The 18,001-nt window shown below is 46.9% G+C and overlaps 1 protein-coding gene across 4 annotated transcripts in view; it reads right to left on the bottom strand.

The window, feature by feature from the left end:
- The window catches only part of GRIK1 (glutamate ionotropic receptor kainate type subunit 1), a 1,552,596-nt gene extending 1,538,068 nt beyond the window's left edge, over positions 1-14,528 (bottom strand). For 2 of the 4 annotated variants that reach the window (XM_069636357.1, XM_069636359.1), the window contains exon 1: positions 13,890-14,528. In XM_069636357.1, coding sequence (XP_069492458.1) covers positions 13,890-14,013 — 124 coding nt within the window. In that variant the 5' untranslated portion in view covers positions 14,014-14,528. The remainder of the gene's footprint in view (positions 1-13,889) is intronic. The other 2 variants (XM_069636358.1, XM_069636360.1) reach the window with 1 other exon arrangement.
- Between the last annotated feature and the right edge of the window lie 3,473 nt (positions 14,529-18,001).

Here is an 18,001-nt window from a genome sequence, read left to right as displayed (position 1 = left end):
GTTCAGCTGCGCCGAACAAGACACGGTGCTCTAGAGATTCAAATGCAGTACCACGCAATATACACAATCGTAATTCCATCGGGGTCCCCAATCTTGGGCCTAGCACGTCCTGCATAGGTAGGCAATTCAACCTAAACTTGAGGTACCAGTCTCTCAATTTGGACGAGGGAAATCTTTTCAAATTCAAATACGTCCGTCAGCGGTAGATACAATATTTCATGCCCCCATTCCGTTTCAATTGTCCTAAATCCTGAATATCTGCTGAACGATACCACCTTTTAAACTTATTTTTTAGTATTTCTTTGGCCTCAGAGGTCATTACAACTAGCACGCTCATAAACCACTCATATCTTTCCTTGAATCCATGTAAAAAGGGGTTACATTCACCTTCCATCGTAGCATTCAAGTAGAAGTCCATGTGTAGTTTCTCAGATTTTGGCATTTTGAAAAAAGGAGAAAGACTGCGCTTCCTGAATTGATCCCACCAAGACTCTAGACCCAGTTCCAGTCTTATTGTAGTCACTGGAACCGAATGGGGGAGACCCAGAACTTGTTTCAATAGCCTGCCTTCCAGAATGTCAAATAGGTTCCTATTCCTGACATTCATTAGTTCACCCCAATAAAGAATGGCAGTGGAGATCTTTGATCTGCAGAACTCAATTAACGGTTGCAGAGAGTAAGCTACCAGCACCGCTGTTACTGGACCGGCAAACTATGGGTTCTGCTTTCAAGTGCCTTTCCGCCCACCAGATCTGACCTGGCGGGCATACCGGCACCCACGAGCAGACCTTGACGGATGCTCCGGCACCACTCATGAATGCTGCCGGTGCATTCGGCCTCTCCATTCCCATTGAGTCCAACGGGTCTGAAATGGGAATGGGGAGTAATAATTACCAACACCCAGCAATGGGGATATACCGGCTCTGCCGGGGCTGTAATGCCCCGGTAAGTCCCCATTGCCGGGTGCTGGTAAATTCATGACTCCAGTATTTACTTGCACGGCTACTGCCAGGGTCATAATGACCCCCAATCTCCTTTTAACAACTTCTGCTAGTGAAAGATAGGCTCCCACTTTCTCTTCCATTTTCCTTTCCTGTATTTTTTGTTTTTGTTTGTAGGAAACGAAAAAAAAACAAATAACGGATACAATCAACCTTCTCAACATCTGATCCATTGATCTTCTGTGTGTAGCTTTCCTGCTTCTTCACTTAACTACATGTCATTGCATAGGAGTTAGCAGGATTCATTGTTAGCTGGTTCTGAGGCAGACATTGCATGATGCCAGACAGACACCTCTGGAGTCCGGCCGGGGTATAGTCCACAGGGAAAAGATCAACTGCATATGCACTACATCCAAGCCTTAGCTCCATCCACCGTGGAGCATACCCATCCCAGGCCCTGGATGCCTCCCACAGATCGGCCAAATACATGTTAAAAAGGGTTGGCGCACTGACGCACCCTTGTCGAACACCCTTCATGAGCCCAATTCCCCTGGAAAGTCCGCCTTCGAGTTTAAGCCTAACCTTTGTGATATTGTTTGCATAAAGCATCTGGATCATTTTTAATAGTCCCGGATCTGTGCCCCATCTCACTAACTTCTTCCACAGCAGGGCCAGATCCCCGCTGTCAGATGTTGCTGATAAGTCGATGGCAGCTACACATAGATTTTTTACTGAGCAGCCACCGAGTTCAGAAATAGAGGCGTGTAGAGTCATACCACTCTGCAGAGTACCTGCTCCCGCCCTAAACCCTGCTGGTAATGGGTGAAAGAGGTTCAAAGGCTCCGCCCAGATTCTCAGGGCTCTCAGTATGTTGTGGCGAAAACCTTAGAGGAAGTGTCCAACAAGGAAATGGGCCGACAGCTGGGCGGGGAGCACGTGTCGCCTGTTTTATAAAAGGGGATCCGAATGGAGTTCAGCCATGAAGTCGGGCACTTCCCACTTCTTGCCATTTGCTCAAATAAATTGCACAAAATGTCAGCCCAAAGCAGAGCATTATTTTTAAAGGTCGTATTTGTCACTCCATCCAGGCCTCTAGCTCTGGGGTTCTTGAGCTTGTTAATCACCATTTCTATGTCACCTCTATCGAAGAGGTAAGCCCACTCCGGGTCCTGCTCTACAAGTGACCCCCCAGCACCCCGGGCTTCACTACTTACCCCAAACTTAGTCTTGAGAAAGTCAACCCATACCTCTTCAGGCACGCTGCCAGCTTTCCTTCAACTTGGGCATGCTGCATAGCAGGAATAGTGGTTGCGGGAAAGGGCATTTATCATTTTCCCCAGGAGCTCCACACATGCACAAGGGCTCTTTGGCATTCTTCAGCCCTTAATGTAATACCAAGGTGAGTGGCCCACTCAATGCACTGCAGCTATGGAACTATACTGAATCGTGCAACGTGTGAATGGCCCTGCAATGCATGTATTCGCGGGCAAGTGCGCCATATTAAAAACAACCACAGCTCCGTGACCTCCATGCACCGTTCATGACACAAACACCATGAGTGCCAATCCACTTTGATCAGGACTTTAGAGAGGAAACAGGGGTGAAAAAAAGAGGAGTGCCACGTACTGTTTAGGGTCAGTTTAAATTGCATGTGAGGGGCAACAGAAAACACACCCTACTGCCTGTAAAACATGTAATGGGAGACCCGATTTGGGTTTGGATACCTCATGTCCCCCACTCTCCGAGTCTGGTGCTTCCCAGAACGTGTGCCCTTTCCCTTTCTGTACGAGTATTACAATGCCACCCTCTCTTTTACATTTGATGTGCACAGTTCTTGAGGAAACCAGAGACGACACTTAACAGAAGGAAAAGGGAGCTCGGGCCTTTAGCTGCTAAGCCTGAGAAAGGGCGACGGGGCTTCGTCTTCCTTTGTGAAGGCCGATGCTCCCAGGCATAGCTCACAGGTGTGAGGTGGCCACTCCCATCTAATGCACTGTCCGTCAAATCCATTGCAATATTCCACAGAGGAGAGACACCTACCATTGCATTGGAGTCCCTTACAGAAAATAAAGAATTATTAAGCATACAAAGAGTTCATCATACTTTGCTGCACACAGTAATCATGATAAAAGGACATACATCACCTTATAAAAAAAAACCCACAAAACCACGCACTTCATTTGTGTTTGTAGCCGAAGGGTTTCATCATTTAGTGCAGTCTTCCCATATTGGCTGGCTGAGTTCCCCGTCCAGTTATGCCCATGCCAGCAGCCACATGTTCACGGGCATGGGCATTGATACAGCGCCCCGCCCAAAACGCAGCTCTGCGACATACAAGCGCTACAGTACCAGCTCGGATGCAGCGGTGGACGTGTAATATCATGTGATGTCCTGCGCCTGCTATGAAGGGCTCTGTTTAACATGACACCCCCCACACAACCCGAAGCGCTGCGAGGCCATGGCAATACGTCTCCCATCATGTCATATAACGGGCATTTGAAGCGTGTCTACCGCACAAAATACACTTTTACATATTTACAAACGGTAAAAACAAATCAGAGAGTGGACCCATTCAAAATCATAAACATCATTGTGCTTAAAATATAAACCAAGATAAACGGATGTGTGCTTTCCAGATATATCCCCGCACTTTCTACCATTCTTTTGTCACTAATGTGCACACTTTTGCGGCCATCACTGCAGCACTAGCGGACAGGTCACGTGTTTGCCTCTGGCATGGGGGTGAAAAAGAACTGTGCAAATGTGTATCCCGCTGTGACCTGCTCTGCCTTTCATCCTTGTGAAGTCGTCAGATTGAGTACAGTTACACTGAGTGATTACAGCAGATGCTAGATTACTATGGCACTTCTAAGCGGGAGGAATTGGGCATGGATAAATATAAGACAGCTTGATGCTGTTATTTTAAATTAATACAATACTTGCAGGTGCCCGTGTCATATGCAGAGCACTGAGGACGCCAATGTCCTACTCACACTTGCAAAACCTCCGAAATGTGAAACCCATTAAGCAAAGGCCTAAACAAGTCTAGGAACTGGTGCTGGTGTGTTTTTTTATTGGCATCTTATTGTTTTGTAGCACTCCCACGTTTGTTAGCTGAATTTATAGAGTGCACGTTCACTCAAGGGCATCTTGCGAGTGTGTCTCCTTTTTGGAAAGACTTGCAGCAGCACCCAGCTACAGTGGCCCTGCAGGAAAAGCTGGGATGTGTAGAGAAGCAGGAGACTATGGCAGCAAGGCTGGTAAAAGCAGTGCCCCGTGCCACCCACATAGGGCCAATCAGCAACCCCTCCAAGGGGTCAGAGGAACTTTGGAGTAAAATGCCAAGCAACGGCCCGGATGCAGAGGGCCCTGGCCTGTGGTCGGCACGTAGGAAACAGGACAAGCACGCGGCATAGCGCCGCCATCTCCATTATATGAAGGCATAAGCTGGAGGTTGTGCCAAGAGGATGGGTGTCCCCTTTTTTGATAAAACTTGATTTACTGGATTTGTGATAAACCAGATTGATTTTAACGGTGCCATGTGTTTGTGTAAATGACAGCACAACAATTGGTCCTTTTTTAATTATAAATGTGTGTTAATAAAAATATGAAATGAATTGGCCATTATGATTCCTGACCTACCACACTCCTTTCTGCTTTTGTGAAGCCCTCAATTTGTAAAAAAAAAAAAAAAAAGGTTTATTGTTCCGTGAGATAAGCTGGAGGCGGAACATACTGAATTCTGGCATCTATACTCTGGAATTTACCAAGACTGCCTCTGGAAGCTGGACCAGCCGTGCCTGTTCAACTCCACACAGAGTCAGCTTTTCACGTTGTTCTAATACAAGCGTTTCAGTGTCTCTTGTTTTTAGCTACATAGAAAAGCCACGATCAAACACGAATCTCTTCTTTGCCAACCCGATGCTTCTCTGTTATTGTTTTCACAATGCGGGCACGTGGTAGATCGACTTTCAAGCTTGTGGTCTCTGGAACGGCCGACAGCCTCCATTCAATTCATATACTTCCCAATGCCCTTTAGGGAAGGCCTAAAAAACCACACATGCTCAAACCCCCGTGTGTAACCTCCTCCGTGTCCAAGAAAGGAGACATAAATTGTGAGACGGACTTGACAGCAACCGAGGGCCTAATTCTGGAACGTTTAGAGCGGAGCAAAGTGACTTTGGACTGCCAATAAACACGTTGCACTGGGCCCAATTCACAGAGCGGTGCAAAGTGTATTTTTGCAGAGCAAAGTCACTTTGCACTGCAAAAGTACTATTTGCACTGCACTAAATGGGCCTAATTCACATAAAAAGCCATACGCCTGTACTCTGGGAGGATAACTCAGGGGATACGTGCACACAGGTTCGATCCCCGGGTCCGTGCTCAGAAACCTGGGTATTATGCGTGTTATAAATAACCTATCATATACTTGTTTTTTGGGTGAATTAGGCCCACTTAGTAGGCTCTTTTGCAGTGCAAAGTCACTTTTCTCTGCTCTGTGAATTAGGCCCGGTGCAAGTGTATTTTTGCAGTGCAAAGTCACTTTGCACTGCACTAAATGTTCTCTGAATTATGTCTTAAGAGATAAAAGGTCACGTTAGCTGAAAAAAGCTGAGTAGTCGGTCTGGAAAGCTAACTCTAGCGGTGCAGATAGCCAACTTCTGACAATGCTTTCATTAGATTCATCAAGACCTGCAACAGCTGTCTAGGGTCTCGGCTTCAGGCGGCTAACCAGTTGTGTTGCTACTAAGAGCCGAGAGACCAGGTTCAGTAGCTGTATGTCAAGCAAAATCCCGTAATGCAGCCTAGCACAGATTCTCTGCCTACTTTCCGGCATGCAAGTCCTCAATGGGAAACTAAAAGTCTTAGGGCCTGATTCGTGGATATTTTTGCACAGTGCAAGGGGACTTTTCACTGGTGCAGAGTGAATTTGCACTACCAACAAATACACTTTGCACTGCTCCATGAATCAGGGTGTTGGTTGGCAGTGTAAAGTCACTTTGCACCAGAGAAAAGTCACTTTGTGCCATGCAAAATATTCCATTAATCAGGCCCATGGTCAGCTTTGTAGCAGAGCTCACTGCCCTGTATTAGCAAAATTAACACTTTCTGTGCCTCGAGGTGAACCTTTGCGATTAGAGTCAAAGTAGAATCCCAACAACTGATCAGTCACTGAAAGATAACCTTATAAAATGCTAATAAAATGCTGCCTTTGAGAGATCATGGGGAAAGGTGATCAATGAAAAGTGAGACATAACCCCGATCTCTTTCACACTTGCCAATTGCATGACTAGGATCAAAGGACACAGTTGCCACACATAAGCACAACATTTCTTCTGAGAATATTGAACAATCAGTGAAATGAAATTGATGTATCCAAATAAATAATAATGTGTTATCGCAGGAATTAAGAGTACACAGAAAAGAACGAGAAGCAAATTATCAGAACTCTAGAAAAGGTGCATTCTCCTGATGAAGGGTTTCCCTGAGGGCTTGACGAAGATTGAAAGCTCTAATCACATACTATGTGGATACTTGGTGTGTACTACTTCTCATTTGTAAGACACTGAAGAAAGACTCTGTTGACCTATGAGTCAATGTGTGTAAAGTTACATTATAGAGAGGGTATGACAGGGCTCCCATCGCTCTCACACTTACTGAATAATATGGCGTTCACGCCCCGGGAGAGGGGGGGAGATGGCCAGTAACAGCCCACCAGCCCAAACCATAATAGGCCCAAGTGAAGCAAGGGCCTCTGCGAGGGTTGTGGGCCATTACCGGCCATGTCTCGCCCCCACCGGGGCGTGAAACCCATCCACAACCCGGGGTTCATCCAGGGTGCAAATGGCTTTTTTTTTTCACCAGAGATTGTATGCCGTAAGCGACACCAATCGCTGAACAAAAAAAAAAGAAAGAAACCAAGTTGGGCACCGCCATATTCCCATTTCCATTTCTATGGCGGCAGCTGGAGCGAGAGGTGTGATGGGCCGAAGCATAAAGCTCCGGTCCTGCAGATAAGTTGGGAGGGAGGGACGGGTTGGAGAAGAGGTTTGAGTTTGGGTTGGGGACTGAAGGAGAAGGGAGGCAACATGGAGATGCTGCCTGTAGGGGAAGGGCCTCGGGTGACTTTAACAGCGGGCAGAGAATATATATTCTTGTCCACTGTTACAGCTACCTGATCGGCTCATAGCCCATCCCTGGGTGCAAATTCATCTTTCAACCCCATTACCAAGGGCAGATCATTTGGAGTCTACTCTGCAAAGGCTTGAGCCTCGCTTCCACGATCAATCTGTGATGTTAAGTCTGCTTCCTGTTCCAATTGCTGTCCCTTGGGGAATAGTGCTAAGAGAGCTATGCCGGCCTTCACAATCAACAAATACAACTTCACTGCCTGGCTTTTGGGAACACTTGCATATTTGTTTTGCATTGCGTGAGGCGGGTTTTTCCCTACCTGTAGTCACTCACACAGGTTGTTCATGGAACAGAGAGACCAGATACAGTGATGTGTCAAAGATCACAGTGTGTTCCATAGTAAGGTTGAGCTGAAACGGGAATCTCTTATACTACAGACTCCTCTAGTAGCGTGCATTGGCTCTTAGCTGCCTAAGTGCTGCGGAGAGACAATTTTCTCAGAGTGCTTTGTCCTTCACTCATTTACATTTTACTTAAAGTAGAAGAAAGATAGAGTTTGATGCCAGATTAGAACTTTCAGGCAACTGGGCTCTGCCCCTCGCTATCTTTGCCCAGTCAGCTGATAAGAATGGATAGTAAATTGATGCCAACTATTTAGTTCTATAGTCGGTGGCATTGCAAAAAATGTAGTCATCAAACATGACATACAAACTTAAAATATATAGGTGACCAAATGTGTAAACATCTACTTTCAAATATGAGGGTGAAACCATCGCAGGCCTTTAAACTCGTCCACCTTCTGTCAACATCCCCATTGAAGTATTCCAAAGTTCTTAAATTGGATTGTCATACGCTATCAAACACCAAACAAATTAATAATACATGTTTTGATTGATCACAACATTTGTTGTCGTGACAACATCTGCAAATGTTCAGGGAGTGCATTATTCCTCGCCAACCTCGGGTAACTTTGAAGCTGGGAAGGACGTTCCATCTCACCCTTGTGTAATCATGTCTTTGCTTGCATAAGGACACAAGTCTGCATATGGCATGCTGCCAAGTTCCAGATAGTGTTTTGTATGTTCAGTAGTCTTAACTAATCGTTATCAATTATTTGGGCTTAAAATGTAGTCCCAACGCCATAGGCTAATACTAGCATTCTCCTTACACCCCTTCCTCCGCGACAATGTCTAACTTACTCAACAGGTTGTTAGAATGTTTTGCATCGTCTGAGTTTAGTAATGCCTCCCGTATTACAGAATAAAGTGTCCATCTGCTGATGCACTTGACACTAAAACCTCAAGCAAACTAACGTTTTTTTTTTTTTTTTACATTTATTTATATGCAAGAATGCGTGCAGAAGTAGATTTTAAGTATTTATGGGCACTTAAAATTAAATGTAGGCCTGGGTGATGCAGCCAGTACGCAGGCCTGTCAACGTCAAGAGGACATGGTGTCGCAGGAAGGATGAAAGCAATGGGAAAATTGACATGGGACAGGGTTCTGCAACCTTCGCTTCGCCAGATGTTTTGGACAACAACTCCCATTATCTCTAGCCAGTCAATAGTGAGGGATCTTAGGAGTCAAATTCCCAAAAATCTGGACTGTGGCCCCAAGTTGCCTATACATGGTGTGGGGCAATTATTGGATGCTTGGCCTGCGCTACTAGATTGTTATCTTGTCCAGTGAGATTCTTCTGTGGGTACAAACTAGTGATGAGACCTTTGGGCATCCACTGCGACCGCTTGGATCCCCATCCCCAGTCTCCGGTTTTTCTTATGGTGAAGAAAGGAATCCAGTTCGAGATGGACCGCTGAAACGCAGTGTGCTGGGCAAGGAGTAGTGTGGCACCGAAGTGGGAAATGGGCCGGAACGATATGGGGTGGAGCTCTGGCAATGTTTGGCTTGACCAGTGGTCGAAGTGGGCAGGAGCAGTTGGGAGCGGTGCTCCTCTACTTTTTAATTACACTTTACTGTCCCTATACTTTTATTTAAAAAATAAACTGTTCCAGAATGGTTTTGTTTTACAATAAAAGTGTAGGAAGCAGTTGCAACTTGCAATGCACTGAACGTTCCCTTAAACAGCAGGTGCATTTTTTTGGGGGGGTGTATTGCGCGTGGGAGGAGGCGTGGCAATGGGGTTTGTGGGGAGCAGGGCATACCAGCAAGGAACATAGTTCCTCTCCTGTTCATGCCCTTGACCACTGGTCTTGCCAGCGCTCTGCTGTATCCCTGCCCCCAGAAGCTAACACAGAAAACTCCCACATTTGTCCTACGCTTCAGAAGACTCAGCACTGGAAAACGAATGCAGAAACAGCTAAAGCCTCACATACTGTTTAGTAGCTGTCTAAATTGTAATGTTTTGCAATTTGCACACATTTTTTTGTTAGGGTGTGTATTGTGACCAATGAAAAGACGATAGTTCAGCTTACATTACTCACTGAAAAGGGCTTCTTGCTGAATCACTTTCGGACATGTTTATATTCAGTGCATTATGTTCCCATAGTGCTCTTTGCTTGTATGCAAATGAGAAAGGCTTGGGTTCTATGATGAGATACTGTGCTGAGTGACCTGGCCAGGGGCTACACCCCTTGCCCCACCCACACCTCCTCTCCTACCCCCAAGGAGGAGGGGGTTGCCCCAGTAGGTTTTTCCCCTCCATTTCCGGCACCGGTGGAAGCTATGGTGTGCTGCGGCTAGATGAGAGAGCCTGTCATTGGGACAGCTCTGATCGGCACGCCACACTACTGAGTTTTGCACATGCACACGGACTGCATCACGTACATTTGCATTTTCAGTCACACGGAGAAAGAAAGTCCTCGTCCAGAATTGCACGTTTATTTTTTTTATACAAAAGGATAGCAACGTAGTGCCCAAATTGGATGGTCTTTAATTCCGTGCTTTACATAAACTAGCCAGTGGCAGAAGGCCTATGTTTCTGAGCGTGCGCTCCGGGATGTGCCGGCTATGCCTTGGTGCGCTCGTGAGATGGCAGCACATGTTAAGTTATTTATAACGCGCTTAACACCCAGAGGTTTCTAAGCGCAGACACAGGGAATCGAACCTGTAGTGCTCCGTATCGTCGCGCTTCCAAGGCGAGCACGTTGACTACTGAGCTATCCTCCGGAGACAACGGACCATGAAGCTGGCGGCTCTCTCCCAGTGTCTCCAAGTCCCTGATCGCCCCCAGACCTTACACTTGGTATTCACGGTAGCACTTGGCAGGCACAAGAAGCCAGTGTGGGGGAGCTGCTGCCGCTTCCTCCACGCTCTGCCTGGTTTCCATGGAGCAGGCGGCGAAGTTCTTACCCCGAAACAGGCAGGCGCCTCTTCTGCAAATGCACTCATTTGTACAAATGGCGAGTTACTCCCAGAGGTAAGGCGTGCGCACGTCATCGCGTGATTTGCACCGGCAGCTTCGTTATAAATAAACTGGGTTTAAAGATTCGCAGAAAGCATCCGGATCACGTGCGGTGTGTGTGAAGTCGTCACTGCAGCGCGAGGGTCGCGCAGGACTGCACTTGGGAGACACCTGGATTTGGAGCCAGGCGTCTCTCCCGTTAAATCCGAGCTGCTCACAGCTGACCCGCAATGCGATAGCCGTAGCAGTTCATGGCACGAGCTGCTCTTCCAAGAAGTAACTTCAATATATATGCCTTACTTCAGTGGTAGAAAAGGAAAAAAAATAGGGGCAGAGTTTGGGGAGTTGATATGATAGGTTATCTATAAGGCGCTTCAAACCCAGAGGTTTCTAAGCGTGGACGCGGGGATCGAATTTGTGGTGCTACATGTCATCTTGCTACCAAAGCAAGCACGTTTCCCCTGAGCTATCCTCCGGAGACAATAGTTGAACACTACTCAAAGGAAGAGTTCAAAATAATAGTTTTAAACTGGGGCAATGTATTCCATGCTGCTTCTTTCCAAACTCCACACTGTACATCAATTCCACTTGAAACCCCTTCCACTCCCCAGTGCCCACCTGGTGCGCAGTGTGCTGCTGAGCAGCCTGCACGCAGGCGCCCCATTATTCGTCCTTTCCACTCCCCGCACCAAAAGCTGCCCCTGCTACTCCGGTGCAATTTCTGTAGTTGGAGTAAACGTGGTCCAGCACTTAGAAGCTGGAGGAGTCCAGCATGATTAAGCGCTATATAAATCATTAATAATAATTATAACAGGGTCTCATTATAAAATAGCAGTTGTGCACCCAACATACTGTTGGTAATTGCAGTGATTTTTAGTACATTAAGGGCTCCATAGACATGCTCTACAGCAGACAGTTACCGGGGTTGCTCAGCAGGTTGAGAGACTGTTGCTGAGATGTTATATATTAAATACTGCTTGTTAACGGTGTGACTTTTTGCAATTCCTAATAAAAATCAAATGTTATAAAATGTGTTTGGCCAGAGCAGGGATTGGGCTGCTCGCTTGCTTATATTGAGTGCAGAGGTGAGGGTATTTCTGCCCATGTAGTGAAAATCAAAAGTTGGCACCAATGAATGAACCCACAGTTAAATTTCCTAATAACTGCCGTCAGCACAGCAGAAGCATTTATTTGTGATTCATCAGTTTGACAAGCATATAACATCCTCATAAATATAACCTTCCATAAAACACAAAGGAAGGGGCACCCAAATTATAGGGTATTTGGGTGGTAGTCAAAAATAAAAATAATAAACACATTTCAAAGAAAAGTAGTAAAAGCAAGGTTAAGCAGCATTTTTGAGTTTGAAAATAACTTTTTTCTACGAAAGTGTAAAATGCATATTTGGAAAACAATAGTGTGCCCAGTAGGCAGAAAGCCTGCTTTTAACATTGGTGGCCCCCACCCCACTGATAGTCATGGCCCATTCATTCCTGTGGTGTCCCTTTCAGGCCAGAAGAAAATAAACAGGTAAAGCAAATAGGAACTGCAAACGCGCAATTGACAGCTGGGGAAAGGAGGACAGAGAAGATTAGATCAGAGTCCCCAGGTTCTCTCCACGAAGCTGGGGGCTCAGTAAAGCCTCGTCAGGGTTGAGGCAGGCTGGGTCCGAGACCCAGCGAGACATCTTGTGATGCCTGATCTGGGACCCGGCAAGAGTCGTTCCAGTGACCAGCTCAGCGTCACTTTACTTTAGAATGGAAACCATGTAAGATGAGGGACTCTGGACTTGAGCTGTGAAGCAGCCACGAGCTTGTGCTATGCAAAACATAAAGTAAACTGGGCCAAATGATTGCTCAGCAAGTTAAGCGCTCTCCACACACGTTCTGCCTGCAGCACACAACTTTCCTATGATATGATCAGTTATTTATTACGCGCTTAATACCCAGAGGTTTCTAAGCACAGACCCGGGGATCGAACATGTGTTGTTCTGTGTCGTCTTGCTTCCAAGGCGAGCACGTTGCTCCTGAGCTATCGTTGCGAGACCGATGGGCTGATTCAGCCCTTCATATTTCCAAGATACAGACATTGAGGACCTTATTTATAAAAATGTTTTAACATGGGAAAGTCCCATTGAAAACATTTTTGAAAATCAGGCCCAAAGTATCCATGGATTAGTCAACGATAATAACTAATCTATATTCCGAAGAAATTCGGTGGGGGTTGTGTGTTGGGCGGGTCTGAGAGAATATGATATTTACATAAGCTGGGAGGTGATACATAATATGTGCGTTCATTACACGACTTTGTGGTTATACAATAACTTTTCATAAGAGAGGTGCCTCGAGGTAGGTAGGTTTTATGCGGCACTAACCTCCTCAAATGGTTTCTAAGCATATCTCAAGTGCTAGATTCGAATTTGTGCAATTTAGTCTCCGTCCAATAAAGGGATTTGTCAAGGGTCACAAAGTGTGTGGTGGCCGAGATCAGGCTCGAACTCCAGTGCAGTCCTGTAAAGAACTAGACCGCGCCCCCTGCTTTGACTGACAGCCACGCGCTGTGCCAAGAGCAGGTGTGTCGCGCATTCCCTGGACTGCTTTTAAACTTGTCAGCGGCTTCCGTGGTCGCGCAGGTGCGTGAGAGCCTTCAGCTCCTCCCTGCAGAGCGCACAGCCACTAATCGAGCATCGGTTCAGGTGGGGCCTGGAGTGTGCACCCACCGATGCTGCGTCTGAGATAACGCTCTCGCGTCCCATGGTGAACGAAAAAAACACTCCATTAGGGGGCATTACAGCTCACGGGGCAACATTGAGGCCCGGTAAAATATATATGAATTTCAGAAGTGTCGAAGAGAGGGCGAAAGTAGAGAGTCACAGTGGCATGGCTGGTGGGGCAACAGAGTCTTGTGTGTGTTACTAGCCCTTAAGCAATGTGTGCTGGGGCCGTGCCTTGACCAGCTCAGAACTTTGTCATTACCCTCCCATACCATAAATACAACTCTAAATATGCCATTCTATGCCACCCAGTAGCGTTCATTCTCAAAACAGTGCATGTTTTCAAGTTTCTGAATTGGGGGTGCAAGACCCTATTTTATGCGCGATACTCCCTTAAGTTATTTCCAGCAGCGCCCTCTAGAAACTCTCCTGACTGTAAAAGTGCGTGGAAGGTGGTACCGAACGAATGCCCACCTCGGGCTGGCGTTGGCCTCGGTGCCAGGGGAAAATGTTTCGTGTGCGCTCGGGGTGTCGGCCAAGGGTCAGCCCGCTGTTAAGTTCTCAGACGGCCAGGAGACAGATTTCACACGCCACCTGCCGAGACCAAGCTGCAGTGCCCCAAAGTGAGCGCAGCAAGGCTGAGCCCGGTGCTGGCAGGGCCCTCCCGCGGGACTTCACCGACACACAAGGCGGCGTGCACACATGGCAATATAGGGGAGTATAAATAACGGGCACTTACCGATCCGCAGCACTTGCTGGGCAGCCTGAGGGATGGCGCTCACGACGCAGGAAAGAAACAGCAGAAGCCCCCCACGGCTGCCCATGGCGAAGACCGCGGGGCTGAGGTTGGGCGTGATCGCCATCCTCCCCTTAACACATGCTGCTTCGGGGCCACTTCCTCGCCTGCACGCGCTGCTGGTGCTACGGGTCCCGGCTACACGCCCGCCTCATCCTCTGGGCCAAGTGCTCATGGCGCCAAGATGTAGCCTCTCTCTTCCGGCGGAGCCCCCTTTAGCCCATCACTGCACGCGCTGCACGCCCAGTCTCCCTCTTTCCAGGGGTCTGCTTGGTTCGGAGCCGGGGGGCAGGCGGGTGCCAAAGTTGCGGGTGGAATCGGCAGCGGGTCTCTCCTGCTCTTCCTAGCCCAGCGGGGGCGCGCAGTGGAGAGACATGATGACTGCAGTGTCCCAGCCCTCCCTGATGATCTCCAGCAGATTAACCCCGGATCCCAGCGGCGTGCGCCTCCCCGCAACTAGTTTACGGCGCAACACGCGGGGCTGATTGAATCTTTCCTGCAGCCTGATGATACAGGCGCATCTAATCTCGACTGCGGTCGCAGCATCAGCAGGCACGTGGCACGCCGCTCACTGTCCGCACTCTGTGTGTGTGTGCGCGCCTCTTGCGAGCTTCCAAACGGCCACAAAGATTCCCACAGCCCCCCATTCAATGCGATGGCAATCCCAATGTACAAGGGGAATGGATTTAGACGACATTTTCGTTCACATGCTTATTTTCCTTTGAATTTGGGGAAGGAAAATTGAGCCCCTGCTGTGCTCCCCTTGAAGCCAGATTTGGAAAAGTACACTTTAAAAATATACATTTTTCAGTGCTTTAGGAATTTTTTTCAACGAACAGATGCATTTGTGATATCTATGGTTTCCATGAATGCTTTTAAACGCACTATGGAGCCAAGCACAGGCTGCAGCGGCATTCTATCCCCCATCAGCCCCCCACCGCCCCCCCCCGTGCTTTCTGCATCCCAGCAGGTGCGATGCTGCAGCTCAGTTTAATAAATCACACCACATCCCCTTCCCCGTCGGCAGCTGTGCAAACCACTGCACCCACTGTGTCTTACAAAGAAACAACTCTGCTCCCACTGATAAAAAGCATTGACAAAGCAATTCGTTTTGTTTTGTAAACATGTGTTTGTGAGGCATTGCCATAATAGGACCAGGTACTTACACCATGTTCCAGGTATTGCCAAGCTGCATCCGTCATATGTGTGGTGTTTGCAATGCTATGCTCTGGTGCTCACTTCATTTGGCATGCGTTGGTATCACATACCAAGTATTGCCACCAACACCGGCAGGTATTTCATCAAAACTTCATGTATTTGCAACATTGCCATCCTTTAAGTCACGACATCACATGACAAATATCACATATGCTGGGTTTGCCTTCTTGTTCTACTCTTTTACAACATATACAAGACTGCCATCAGCCACTCAGACCATGTTCCTGGTATTGATTTTCTTTGATATCATTGGCCAGAAATTACCACAAAAGTCCAAGGAACGTTCGCTATTGCCCTGTATCCACACCACACGGACATGTACTTAAACCATTGGCAGGTAAATGATATGATATGATATTTTATTTGAATGGCGCTTGTACACAAGTGTTTCAGAGCGCGACAAGGCAAGGGAGGGGAACAGGGGAGAGCAAAAAACGATCTTACTAGACCCAGTGACATTGAGAATGTGCAAGTGCATGGGAAAGGGAAAGGGGAAAAGTGCATGGAAGGGGGAGGTTGGAACGTGCAGAGCAGAAGTGAACAGATAAATAATAAATAAATACAAATAAATACATAATGGAGGCAGTAAACAGTGGTAGTGCAGCCGGCAAGTGCTGTGTTACCGGCAGCAGAACTGGGTAAGTTTTATAGGTGCAGAAAAAGAAGAAGAAAACGGGTGGGGGGACTGAATGGGTACAGATACAGTCCCCAAGTGCAAGGGGTGGCCAGGAGGCAGTGCAGGAGAGTGGCAGGGTGAGTAGGCACCTGGGCCCAGGGGGATAGAGCGTAGCCAGGTGCACAGTGCCAAGAAAGAGCAGATCAGCAGGGGAGAGGGGGAGCAAAGGCAGAAGCAAAGAGGAAGGTCTTGAGGTGCTTTCGGAATCGGAGGTGGTTCTCCTCAATTTTTAGAGTGGCAGAGAGGCTGTTCCAGAGGGAGGTCCCAGCAGAAGACTGAGCTCTACCACCAGCTTGTTTCTTTGAAAAACGACTGACCTTGAGGGAGTTAGAGGAAGAGGAGCAAAGAGCTCGAGAAGGGAGGTTTTTGCGGAGGGATAGCTGAAGGTATTTTGGACCCTGGCCCCAGAAAGCCTTGTGGACAATGCAAAGGGTTTTACATGTAATCCTTGCATCCACTGGGAGCCAATGGAGAGATTTCAGAGCTGGAGAGATACGATCCCAAGGCTTGAGGCCAAGGGCAAGTCTTGCAGTCCTGTTCTGGATTAGTTGCAGAGGGCGGAGAGTAGATGCAGGTAGATTAAGAAAGAGGCTGTTACAATAGCCCAAACTAGAGAGAACCAGAGCTTGGGAGACAGTGAGCATCTGGTGGAAGGAGAGGAAAGGCAGAGTACCTCTAAGGAGGTGCAGTAGGAAGTTTGACTTTTTAGTGACCTCAGACATGTGGGCGGAGAAAGAAAGTGTGGAGTCAAAGATGACCCAGAGGTTCTTAGCCTCGCAGGTGGGGGTAGGAGGAGGGCCAAGAGAGGTCGGGCAGAGAGTGAGGGGATAGGATGGTGAAGGTGTGCCAATGAGGAGGATCTCAGTCTTGCTGGCATTCAGACAAAGATCATTGGTGGCACACCAATCTTGAATGACAGTTAGGCAATCAGAGATGAGAGAGGGAGAGGAGGTGGAAGAGGGCAGCCTGAAAATGAGTTGAGTGTCGCCAGCGTAGCACTGGAAATTTGAGCAAAAAAATTACAATGCAGTGGGTGAGAATTGCCAGGCATTGGTTGAAAAGCCAGGGCGAGAGGTTAGACCCCTGGGGAACACCACAGGTAGAGAGGAAGATATATGATAAGAAGGACCCCAGTTGGACTTGGGAGGGTCGATCAGAGAGGAAAGATGTCAGCCAGGCCAGACCCGGATCAAGTGGCCATGTAGGTACACTGTATGATTCATTTCTTGATTTATGGAATGTGTCTTAGCGTTGAAGAGTCGTTTTATGGAGTACCATCCCCTGATCTAACACTTCCTATCACAATAATCCACCCCCCCCCAGCATTCTGGGACAAGAAATAGGCTACATACAATCCAAATATTCACTTTTATTAAAACAGTAATTCGAAACCACAGCTGGTCCTCTTCATGCTGTTGAATTCACCCAAAATAATATACAATCACAAGCAGCATGTCTACCAAAAGAGAAAACTAAATTGCCTGCTTTTTCTTATTAATTGTTAATGCACACAAATATCAATTCATATAAATCTAATTTATATAATGTATTCTAGACAACGATATGAAATAAACATTGACACTAGCACCACTGGCTCCCATATCATCAAAAACAAACTCTATACAATTCACGTTATTGTATCTAGTGCCATCAAGAAGCGTTGGGACTAAAGAAAACATACAGAGAATACTCTTCTCGGGCCATTGACACATATTTGCATCAGAGAAACTCTTCATCATTTGCATTGGATTGAAATATAACTTTGCCAAAATTCATTAACCAACACAATACTAGTGAACCAAATGCGAAGTTAAAGATTACAGATGAATTTACTATTCTGATAAACAAGATGAAAGAAACAACGAGACAACGTAGAGTGGTCAAAAGTCTGCATGAGTGATGGAATCTGTCTGGCACTAAAAAGGGGCTCTTTGATAAAAACATACAAAAGACAAAAAAAAGAATTGAGGATGAAAATTGCCAATATGCTAAAATTCCAAACTAATCCAATTAGGGATTCTGAAATTAGCAAATCAATAAAACAAGCAAACAAATCATACAAGAGATAGCCAAAGGACTACCGCATAACTTGCAAAAGAATCAGATGGCATCGGTTAGCAAACCATACACTCACTGGAAACACAAATGGTATTTGATCAGT

Source organism: Ambystoma mexicanum, chromosome 7p (assembly GCF_040938575.1).
Source record: "Ambystoma mexicanum isolate Mex_15411 chromosome 7p, UKY_AmexF1_1, whole genome shotgun sequence".
Taxonomy (NCBI): Eukaryota; Metazoa; Chordata; class Amphibia; order Caudata; family Ambystomatidae; genus Ambystoma; species Ambystoma mexicanum.
This window is presented reverse-complemented; position numbering and strand designations above follow the sequence as displayed.